Here is a 12509-nt window from a genome sequence, read left to right as displayed (position 1 = left end):
TAGAAAAGTTACAAATTTTTATGTAAGTTCACGTTTCCATCGCATTTTTCTTTATATTTGCAATAAAATAAAATACTCAAAAAAATATTTGCGATCATTTCTGTACATATAATTTTATTCTACTTGAAAATATATTGAATATTTTTTATTTCTACTAGCACGGAATGGAAATAAGCAAACACGAAAACGACCCCATTGTGCCAGATTAAGGTGCCTAACACATGTGTGCCACATAAAAATTAATATAAAGCGTATCCGGAAACTAAAGATACATTGTATCTAGGCCGATAGGGAAATCTTTTATGTTAATGGTGGCTAAACTAGTTTTTGTCTAGCAGTGGAGTTAACAATAGAGTAAAGCAATTTAAAAGTAGATTTTGATCGAACTAGTAGTGAGTGACGAGTGTTTAGAATGACGGCAGCTATCCAAAATCTCGTCAGATACTAAGTTTATTCTGTAATATGTTTTCTGAACGTACAAAGTGACGCAAAAGGCGAAAGTTCACAGACAAACTATTCATTTGAAAATGATGTGGTCGTGTAGTTTACTAGGAGTTGATTATGGATTCCTTCTAAACTCCAAATGGACCATAATCAGCTTCTAGAAAGCTAGCGACTGTTTCATTTTCAATTGGATACTGCTGTTTATGGTGTCTGCCTACTTCACAATAATATACGGCATCACATTGCGCATGTCATCACTGTGCTGCTAAACAATTTCAAATGGGATGTTTTGAATCTTTCGCTACATATACACACATAGAGTCCGAGTCTCGTATTCAGCGATTTTCACTTACTTCTTCACTTAAGGAGATATCTGACTGGAAAATAGTGCAACGACGACAGTGAGGTGAAAGAGGATGTCATAACGTGATTCAAAGTACTGACGGAAGTCTTCTATGACTCGAGGATACGGAAACTGGTTCCCACACTTAATAAATTTGTCGACATTGACGAAGACTATGTGAAAAATAAAGATATATAGGGGAGACCAAAGCTAGATGCTCCATATTTTAGAATTAGGGAGTCACAACTTCTCAGTTAACTAACTAATTGTGACTGACTATATAAATATGATAAAGGTAACTTTCTTTTATGTATTAATATCTGCTACGACTCCGTTAATCGTATATTTTGTTTTGTAATAACCAAACATATAGCAACATAGCCATCTTGTTCTGGTACAGGATCCAGTTGCCCAGTAACGCAATGTAAAAAGACCACGTATAAAATATGTATCCTTAATAGTTTTAGAGTCTCCGTGAGAGGTCTCGACAGCCCTCTTGCCGACCTTTAATTATGAGCCAACTTCACTTCATCCGCCTATATACGTTTATTATTTATCTTTATATGATATTTTTGCGCTTTCAATTAAGGCTCTGTTATCTCGCCGCAGAAAGTATGAATTGACGGTGGCGTCTAGCAGTGTCGAGAACACGAAATAACTGTATCAGCGTAGCTGATTGGCTGACACTGGGCCAGGCTCAAGCTAGATCTCGCTTGACACCTCGGAAAGTTACTTGCGTTTTATCGCATTATTTTTCAGTTTCTCCGTGAAGTGTTTTTTGAAGTGTTTGAAGTCTTTTCAGTGAAGTGTGTATATTATCGTGATCCTTATAACTGTAAAATGTGCAGCAAACTCAGTGATACATTGTGAAAATCAAGAAATTAAATATGTTCATACATACTGATATCAGCTGTCACAAACCACCGTGACAGTCGAAAAATGTAGCATTATTTCAAGAATTATTTTACAATTCTACGTGATATGTCAGCCAGATATCTAAGTTTGAGGTACTTTTTACAGGTTTCAGGATTAGGAAAATATTTGGTTCTTCAGGCAAAAATAAAAAATAAAGCAATAAAACGCAAGGAACTTTCGGTATGTCATTTCTCGCTTCTGACGTCATCAAATCAATATGACCGCTCGAGAAATAGCAGAGCCTTAACTAATGATTTTTCCTAAAGATTTCTTTTTTTCTCTACATTGTAGCAAAACATAATGTTAAAGGAAAAGACTCTATTAAAGAATATTATTGTCTATGTAAGAATGCTCATACTGTAAGTGGCTGTGCCCATATTATGTCAATAATTTGGTATCTAAATACCTTTTTAATGATATATAGATAAACCTTCTGAGCATAGCAATGACATATTTGTTATATTAAACAGCTCTGATGATGAGCCATCAAATAAATAACATAATATCATTAGGAGGTGAGAACTACTTTTGGCGGGTGTTTGAGGATCTAAAATTATTTTTTTTAATACTATCATTATTATCTACAAAAAATTATATATAATTGATGACTGGACGCGGACGGCCCAAAATGAGCAAAATTCTTTTCAAAAGACTCAAAAATTGACTTTGCTATTTAAATCAATTTTTTCTATTTCTTAACTGTAATATTATTCCAATTTTAATAAAACTCAGGGAAAAGTATTTATGTTTTAAAAGGATCATTTCGCGATTTTGTAACTACTATTCCTCTCAAGATAAATACTAAGAAAAAGCACATAAGCAACATAACCTTAAAGCCATATAACCCCGATCTTCCCTACATGTGTGTAATTTTCAGTGAAAGTTTTGTAAATAAATATTTTTTTACATTTTCAAGGACTTTATATCTTTAATTTCCGGACACGCCTAGTAATTAATTTTACGCGCGTTTGTCTGATGCAGAAATTTTCCAGCATGACGATGGATTACTGATTCAGCAGTCCCTTCTGATAGAGTTCTGCAAGTTTCTTTGGGAGTCGTAAGGAGCTAATTTGGTTGTCGATCTCTTGATTCGGTTCACTCGTATGATATTCGCCTCGACAATATAAAGTAATCTGGTATTTCCAGTAATTCTAGTATCCTTTGACGCGAACCGTTTTCACGACACGGTTGTTCTCGGTGGCGTCCGCATGCCTACCGCGATTCAGTTATAGAGCGTCGATTTTTCGAAAGCTCTGTCTCGCTCGTTTCATCTGCGTTTGCCGCTACATTAAACTGTACAATAATGCATATTATGGTGCATTGCCGTGCATTCGTGGAACGGGCTAGTGGAGTAGGAGAAGAGGGGGGGAAACGACCTTGTCTATAATAGTGCGATAGTTATAGACTGACCTAGTCTGAGCGTACCATTCACCGATGCGATCACTTATAGTCGTACCTTTAAGGCGCGCTCGCGCCGTTCGTCGCTGTCGTCGCCGCGAGGATCTCCGCGCCCGGAATCGAGTAACTTCACAGATGCGTATTATTACGTCCTGTCCCACTTCCAGCACATTATGTTTTAATGACGGATTCCCCTGGCCAATTTAAAGTCGATTTTTACTTGGCAAAAATAACGAGGAAAGTTCGCCGTTAATAGCGACTTTCCAGTTTTTTTCTCTCGCTCCACGAGGTTGCGTTCGGTCGAGGGGAGAGGATGCACGCTCGAATCCGCCAACGAGAGATCTACAAAGTTGGATCTCCGGGACTTTTCCCGTCGGATTGTTACGCGGGCGTGGTAATTAGATGGAAAATCGCGCCGCGTTATTAGCAACATAGCGCGCGCAAGATGTCGCAGTGGGAGTCACGATCGCACGCGTGATTTTAACGCGTACGGAGCAATTAAGTTGACACAGTTACGGCTGAGGCTAATTCTCGGCAATTAAGACGGCAAATAGACGTTTTCGCGACTGCATGAAGATAGTGGCGCAACGGCAGATGCCACGCAAACCACTAATTATTAAACTGTCCGCGTAAACTAACTTCCTGTGGTGAGCCAATTTGCACAAATTTATGACGTGCGATAAGCTCTGATGTGCGTCATCGACGTGTCCCTGGGAGCCGTCGGGCAAATTTTATCGGCGCAAGGTAAACGTTTTTACAGCAATAACATGTACCGTATCTCTCATATTGTTCTTACATTAATGCGTGTTTTTGCCTACATCACTCACAAATAATGAGATGCATTTGCTGATAGAGAGGTATTTAATCATGAATGCTCTCGATTTCACTTTCACATTCAATCGCGCGTGTCTAAATGCACTCGAACGTTCGTGAAAAATGTAGAAGTTTATACCTGTAACGAGCTCTTCTAAAACACATACTTAGAAAGCACATTATACACCAAATACAAAATGACGTCTCACGTGTGTTACGCGGCGATGCTCGCAGCGAAGCTCGCGAACAATAGCGACTTCGCGTAGCGAAACTGCGGACCATTATCTTATCTCTTGTATCGTTATGACACAGCACACGAAAGAAAAAAGGGGTATCGGATCGATCTCTCGCACGCGGGAATCACTTGTATGGCATGACTTATCGTTAAAATCAGTACATCATATTTATCGTATAAATGCAACGATATCGTTTAAGACCATAATTGTTAGTTTTTTCTCGTATAAAGATCTACGAAAAACTGCCGCACAGTTTGCGTATCGACGTTACAAATTACATGCAAAAACTATATCCAAATTATTGCGCGCGTATTCGTTACGCATAATTTTTAACATAACACTGGTAGAAATGTATACAGTTTGCGCGGATATCCATCCAGTTATTATCTAGTATTAATGAATACTCATTAGTTGCAAAAATATCGCGTAGAAACTGAACAAGAATTTGACGGAGTTTTATTCATCAAAGGTTGAAGCAATTTACTGTACAATATGTCAAACGATTCTTTTTAAGATATAGTATATTTCAGTAATATTAATTCAATAATATTAATTCAACTACAATGTGCAAGTATATTACATGTTTATTGTAAATAAATTTAAAATATTTATGTATATCGTTAAAAAAGGATTTAAAATTGCACAATGAGTGAACAATGAATAAATGTAGAAAAAATAGAATAAGAAAAAGAAAATTAGAGGAACTAAGACATTTTACAACAATAAGTCTTGTAACAGAGACGACAATCAAGGTTAGAAATGAAAGTGAGCAAAAGACAAATGAGATACATGTTAATAATACAGAATTTCATCGCTATGAGAGGACGTATCAGACTATTTTGGTAGTAATGACACAAAAACTGTCGTGATGAATCAGTATCGGAATCAGATGAAATAATACAATTACAAGAATGAACAAAAGAACACATGTGGTTTGTGAAAGATGTCACGTAAAGGGCGGGAAACATGAAAATATATATTACTCACCAAAGATTTCCTGTGCTACGGCTCGCATTAGCATTAAAATTTTCAATTAAAAATGCATGCATAAAAAATGAAATATCACTAGAACAAACTTGCTTTGTAAGCAGCGGACTTGATTATTAATCAATTGAAAAGTTTTTTTTACTTTATTTATTGTTTTTTTTTAGTTAATTTACTGTTCTGTTTCCATTCGGTAAATAGAATTAGATTTTCTGCAACCTTTGTGCGCTGTGACTGCAGGGAAAGCATTTTGATTGGGAACCAATTTTACAAATTGGAAAGTTTTACTCTTTAGTTGCTACGTAAAAGCTAACATAACTCTCCAATAACAGCTAAATAACTGCATGTAAATACGAAACTGTATGGAATTTCTACCAGGGGCGTTATTATTATATGTATTCATTGCGTATCATTTCCAACACAATCACTCCGCGAAATGTATTCGAGTCGGCGATTGTTCGATACCTTTATTTCGCAGTTGATAGCGATAAGCATGACATTTTCAGTCAATTACGCCCACTAGATTTCCTACTCCTCCCACCGTTGACGTAACTTCGGCGGGCGTTATCGAGCGAAGATTCCGGAAGCGAGACTTTCCCCAAAGCGAAACACAGCACCTCTCTCTATTCTCGTTTCTTCGTCAGCAAACTATTACATCTACGACACCCGGCGGTAGAGTAATCAACGGCGGATCTGCGAGCGCACCGTGCGTGCCGTGCAGTGACGATTCCACGGCGTATGGCGGCCACATGGGGTGTATATCCTCGCCGGAGCCGTAAAGTCCACACCGATCGATATTGCAAAAGTGCACGGTTCTTTCCCTCCACTCCCCGGCCTTCCCACTCTATACACACCACTCGTACTCAGTCCTTTAATTTCCCATAAAGTCACACGCGCATGTGGGCGGCTCGAAAAAAACAACAGGGGAGAGAAAGAGAGATAAAGGAAGAAAGTGAAGAGAGAGGGTGAGGGAGTGAGAGGGGGAGAGAAAGAGAGAAAAGAGGAAGAAAGACGTCAATGATAGTGCGACAGATATCGGCGACAATAAATTTTGCCACCGCACGACGCGTTCTATTTTTCGCGCTAGAACTATACGACGACGTATCACCGTTGAATATTCCGTGTCCACCTCCGCACACGCCCGGTGATACATCGGTCTGATTTATCCCCGCGAATCCCTCTCGACCCGGTTTAGGATTTAGGTGGACACGTCGTGACTCGTGACTGTATCGCGTACGCGAAATAGACACATTCCGTCTAATTGTCGGACGTAGTAAACGACACAGCGCGCCCATCGTCCTCGTCGTCGTTCGGGCGTGAGTCATTTGGATCGAAATTAGCAAAACGTGACGGAGCAGCCGCCACGCGAGACCGCCGGCGTCGATATTAAGGAGGGCTGCTCCTGCTGCTATTGCCTTGCTGCCACTATTGGGTGGGAGTAATGGTGAATGATTCAGAGGGGTGGAATCGTAGGGTGCGTAGGGTCGATGAAACACAAACAGCAAAAAATCAATAGTAACCGAAACACAGTAACCGAAACCGCGCGTTCGACTCGTGGAACCGTCATGCTTTTATTACGTTGACTTTTGCTCACGGTATCACTGCTATTATATGATGGATCATATGCAGGATGCGATCCATTAAACACTGCAAATGCTTTGAGCACCGTATAGATCAATTATGGCTTTTCTTTAGGCACTTTAAAGTGTTTGCAATGTCTAATAGATTGCATCTGCAGTGTTGCGCTTAGATGTTTTTAAAATTATCTAGATAGAGATAAAAATCTGTAATCCATCTTGGATAAGATAGTGATTGTTTAAAGCATCAAGATAAAAGATGAAATCTCTTATCTTGCAATTCATCTAGATTGTTCTTCAAATTTCTTTTAGATAATTTACACAAATATGTAAAACAATTGCGCAGATAATAAAAGGGATATATAAACAGTATACTTATACTTTTATTTATAAGTTTTTATTTTTCAAAAACATGAGTTTTTTAAAAGTATTATATAATAAACGATTTCTATATGGTACATATAGAAATATTTGTTGTCCTGTACTGAATAGGCGTTTTATTGGCGTCGATAAAGCCGATTCTATAATACGTTGTCGAAGTCGAAACGCAGTCGATGGTCCAGTGAGAAGAACTCGTTTATCGAAAATAAATTCTTTCATTGGACCATCGACTGCGTTCCGACATCCGACTTTGACATATTGTAGAACAGGCCTGAAGGTAGTAATGTATTACGTTTGAAAAAAGTTTGTTCGTTTGAAAAATGTCAGAAAAATTCATCATAAAATGCAACTTCTTCGATTTCGACTAAATAGGGTAGTACCTCGATGTTACTGCTGATAACTAGCTGTATTAAAAATATTAATTTTTTATAATATCGTGAAAGAAATCCTTATCTCTTATCCTCATCTCTGTTACTACTAGAAATAGACTTGTTTTTAAATAAAATTATATTTTTGGTATATAAATTATCTATTTTTTTAAAGAGAAGATCTTTGTACAAAATGTCAATAGTTAAAAACTCTAGATAACAAATTTATCTATTGGATATCATACTATTGTATATAAAATCATTTTAAATCTTTTTTAAAATAAGATAGCATAATTTACCTAAGATAAAAATAAAGATGTTATACGTCTTTATCATACATACATATGAAGGATGATCTAGATGGTTTCATCTAGATACTAGCAAACATTGATATCATATATAACAAATATACGACAATCATTACATTAGCTTTTGTCGTCGGTTAGCTTACTGAGATTACCGAGGAATCTTACATGAGACTCGGATTTCAATCGCGGGATTATATTGGCCAAGTCTGTGCACAATGGAATGCAAAGGCACGCGCCGCTACAGGAGACTAGAAGCTAATTATTGACATTGGCCCTTTTCGCGACAACCTAATTATTTTATCAAGTCGCTTCTAGGAGTACAACCCGAGAACTGGCGCCGGTTCAAGTTTCACTCAGCGCGAATTCCGTGGAGAAGCTCGGGGAGAGATTTGTCGTCGAGATTTCGTTAGAAGCACCAGCGGGTCGCTGAGTTACTGGCGATTTTATTTCTCCGCCTTGACACCCTTCCTCCCGACAACGAGAAAACTTCCACGGTTCCGTTCGTACCGACTTTAAACAAATTTACAGCGTTCGTCGTGAAACAAAGTGTAGTAGGTGTCGTATATACGATGTGCTTGATTGCGACGTCAATTTATTGCCCTGAGATTGCTTTTTTGCTCGCAAAATAAGGGTAAGACGAGTATATGAATTTATTTCCGTTCGACAGGCAGGAACGTTTACAGATGCATGGATATTTTGGCAATAACGACTTAAACTTATGTGAAATTAGTCCCCAATATTAAAGACATGAAACTTTTCTATATGCATTCGTTTGTTCATCACTCGCTCACGAATGCTCTCGTTAGACATTCCGTTTACAAGCTCTTAATTAAAAACTTATGCGCAATTTAAATAACCAATAACCACAGTGGTTTCACAGAAACAACTTTTATTATAGGAATTTGAAAATAGTATAAACTAGTGCGGTTATTAATGAATTAAAGATTAAAAATTTTTATCTATTAAGTTATACGTACCATATATATATACGCATACACATATATACAAGATGTACTAGACCAGCTTTCAAAGTTTTCGTGGAGGCATAGTACGGATTAAGATGAACATAAAAGTTCTAGATTATTTTCCAATAATTATCGAGATATTAATTAATCCTTTGCTGCATAACATATGTCAGCATATATATATCACCTTTTTCGCCATTGTTTAATGGCTCTTAAATTTCAAGTAAAAGGTTTTTTGTCATGTAATAAGCCTTTACGGAATTCTCGGATGTTATTCTATGCATACATCAAGTAATAAAATTATTATTTTACATTGATTATTTGTTATAAACAAAATATGCAAAAATATGCAAAAAATATTTTTTCCTTAAAAAATCGTTTCTAAAAAAATTTTACAATAAACATGTACAGAAAAATGTATATATTTGTGTTTTTTTGGTCGCCGATTATAAATCCGTATTTAGATTTTCGAAATTCAAAATGGCGGATCCAATATGGCGGGCCAAAATATAAAAAAATTAATAAATTTCTGTAAAAATCAGGATCTAAAAGTTTTTTGAGCCGCCAATTGTAAATTCATTGCTAGTTTCAATTGTTCCATAAATATCGTATTTTTTCATGTCACCAGAAGATTTCGTGTCACTGATTGTGTACCCAATATAAAAGATTCAAAACTCAAAGTGGTGGATCAAAAATGTTACGTGTTGAATTTGAAAAATGGGATACACTTGCAGACAACTTTTTTTTAATTTTAAAATAGCTAATAATATGTTTATCCCCATAAAAGACACATTTAAAGCAATAAAATATTCATATATAGATAACATATCCATAATTTATTTTTACATTATGGAAATTGGAAAAAATTTTAATTTCTAGTCCGTTATTTTAGATTCGCCGTCTATTTTGAATTTTTTAAATCTATATATATATATATATCTGATATCAAATTCGTAATAGGAAACTATGAAGACCCAAAAAACCTCTAGGGATAGAGTTTCAACAAAAATGGTTTGCTAGAAAAATTTGTGCAACGAAGGGTTAAAGAAGATTTATGAATGATCACGCGAGATATGGTAAATGAGCTGTAGTCTGTCGTATGTTTGTCCATTAAGTAAAACTGAATAAAAAAGTTCTCTACCTTTTTTATAATAATAGATATTCAGTTATTACTTAGATAACATTAATATATTATCGTAAGTGACTATCCGCAAATTACTTTAATAATTAAAAATTTAATTATTTATTAAAAATTGTCTTAAAAAATTACATTAGCTTGAATTAAGCTAGTTAAAAATTTTCAAGATCTTAGTAGATCTGATAGACTCATCAATTTAATAAGGTGAGAAATTTAAACATTATAAAATACTTATACAAGAAATTATCGTTAAAAAATTACATTAAGTTATATTAGGCTAAATCAGAATTTTCAAATTTCTTAATAACTTTTTAATAAACAATGAGGTTGGAACCTCTTGAAAATTAATCAAGATCATGATTTTAACAACCTATTTCAAGCTCGTTGAAATCGGTGAGATTGCACCTATTCTGCATAATTACTAATTGATTAACTGAGTCGAAAATTCCTTTATCATTTTTCAAGCAACCATGTGAAAATTCGAGATATTAATAAAAGATTAGCGAATTAGGGCACGATGCGGGAGAGATGCTAGACGGAGAACGCGGCTACTAGGAATTTCGATTTTTTAACATCGAGAAAATTAAATTATCAATAATTTTTTTAACTAAAAAAGAGTAAAAACAAAAATTCCAACCGGGCGTGAGCAAACGATGAGCGAACAAATGCATAAAGAAGAATTCCAAAATTTCGGTTTTTTTAATATTAGAGGTTAGTGTGTGTGAAATGGACCTCTAAGTTAAATTGCATATAACTTTTTAATTAGGAGGGAATGAACCAAAATTCGAAATTTAAGAGCCATTAAACGAGTCATTAAACAGAGCATTTGTAAACAAACAATAAGTAAACGAATGCAAAACGGAAAACTTTCAATTTTTTAAGATCGAGCAAATCATCAATAATTTTTTAACTAGAGGGCAAACAAAAATTCCAATGGAACATTCATAAACAAACGAGTATACAAATGCATAAAGAAAAATTTCGAAATTTCGTTATTTAACACTGAAGGAAAGAATAGTGCAAACAGTTGACTCTTTTCAATTAAATTGCATGTTTGTAATTAAGATCCTTTCCTCCTTAGGGAGAGGGAGGGAAAATAAGAATTTTAACGGGTCATTAATGAAAAAACAGATGCAAAAAGAAAAATTTCTTAACACTAGGAAAGAGGCTAGTGTGAAGTTAGGCCCCCAAAAATTAAATTTCGTATAAGTTTTTAACTAAGAGGAGATAAAGGAAAATTCTAATGGTCATTTTTTTTCGTAAATAAACAATAAGCAAACGAATATACAGAAAAAAATTTCGTCTTTTTAATATTCGGGGTTAATTTCATATAGATCGACGGGAAATCCTCGTGGCCATTTGTGGTTCACGCCCGACCCACGTAGACTCGCTTTGATCAACCATTCCCTTGATGCAAAGTTTCCCCACGTGTGCGTAAAGACGTAGGCAGAAATATGTCGTTAAATCATAATGCAATCCACCTTAAGATATCGAGGTACGTGTCCGTACAGCAAGAACGAGCTACAGAAAAAAAGAATGCGTATAATTAACGAGCCGGTCTATCTTAATCGAACGGAGTATACGCGGTTTCTCGTGGAAACCGCGTAGAAAGTACGACTATCTCCTCACGAGACGCCTACTTGCACAAACCGAAAGCCTCCATGAATGGTTTATGCAAAAGTCCACGGTGTATCGATAGCGATATTATCATGCTCGCGTTCATACCGCAGGTGCACTGATCGTAATTCGTGATGAATCTTCGTAAGACTCGCTCGAAAATCGCCCATTTATCTTTCGGCGAACGGCTTCTCGCGAAAGATATCGGGGACCTGAGATATATCACATTGTCGCGCTCGTGTTAACGTATTTTCACGGAGGTCTGCGAAAACGAATGCCATACGCATTCTTCGCATTCCGTGTCATATTTCTATCGCACGCGCGTAGAGACAAATTACAACGTCATTCCTCTCGAGACAGGAAAATATATTGGTAAAACAAACTGTATTTAAGTACATACTTCTACTCAAGATAATTAGAGACAAATGCTGAATAAAATTTTAATAAAAGTCCCTAGAGTCCCTCAGATAGAAATCTCATTCAGTTTTCAAGCAGTTACTGGACAATTATATTAACTTTTGTCTGGTAATTAAAGAGTAAACCTACACAGAAAATTTTGTAGTAAAAATTACATTAAAATTATTTCTTTATATATATATATATATATATATATATATATATAATGTACATATTTTTTCATTATTATATATATTTATATATATTTTTCGTAAAGCTGTTCTATATATTATAGTCAAAACTCGAAATAGGCTGTTTTGGCTTTTAATTAGTATGTTTTGAATCGATATCAAAAAATTACATTCTATTTATGAAACATTTTTTATTAATAATTGTTTAATAAACAAAGAGCGGTAGCTAAGACCAGCCTGTTGAAGATTACTCAAAATAATAATTTTTACAATATAAAATAACGGTTATTGAAAATGCTTCCACTCCCCCCCCTGCCCTCCTAAATAAGAATTTTACCGCGATTTTTTAGTTTCTAATCTTGACCAACCATGTCACACACACACACACACACACACACACACACACACACACACACACACACACACACACACACA

The 12509-nt window shown here is 35.7% G+C and overlaps 1 protein-coding gene across 9 annotated transcripts in view; it reads right to left on the bottom strand.

Annotated features, from left to right (window-relative positions):
- LOC116844788 (IQ motif and SEC7 domain-containing protein 2) overlaps positions 1-12509 on the bottom strand; it is an 85749-nt gene that overhangs the window by 48018 nt on the left and 25222 nt on the right. The window contains exon 1 of one of the 9 annotated variants that reach the window (XM_032816818.1): positions 4053-4678. The exons of 5 other annotated variants lie outside the window; for them this stretch is intronic. Coding sequence is in view for 1 of the 4 variants with exons in the window: in XM_032816822.1 (XP_032672713.1) it covers positions 4053-4093 (41 nt within the window). In the remaining 3 variants the exon portion in view is untranslated. 3 more of the 9 variants (XM_032816822.1, XM_032816819.1, XM_032816826.1) reach the window with 3 other exon arrangements.

Source organism: Odontomachus brunneus, unplaced genomic scaffold, assembly GCF_010583005.1.
Source record: "Odontomachus brunneus isolate Ranch 3 - 2012 unplaced genomic scaffold, Obru_v1 Obru_scaffold_046, whole genome shotgun sequence".
NCBI classification, from domain to species: domain Eukaryota; kingdom Metazoa; phylum Arthropoda; class Insecta; order Hymenoptera; family Formicidae; genus Odontomachus; species Odontomachus brunneus.
The sequence above is the reverse complement of the archived record's forward strand: the minus strand, read 5'-3'. Positions and strand labels throughout refer to the sequence as shown.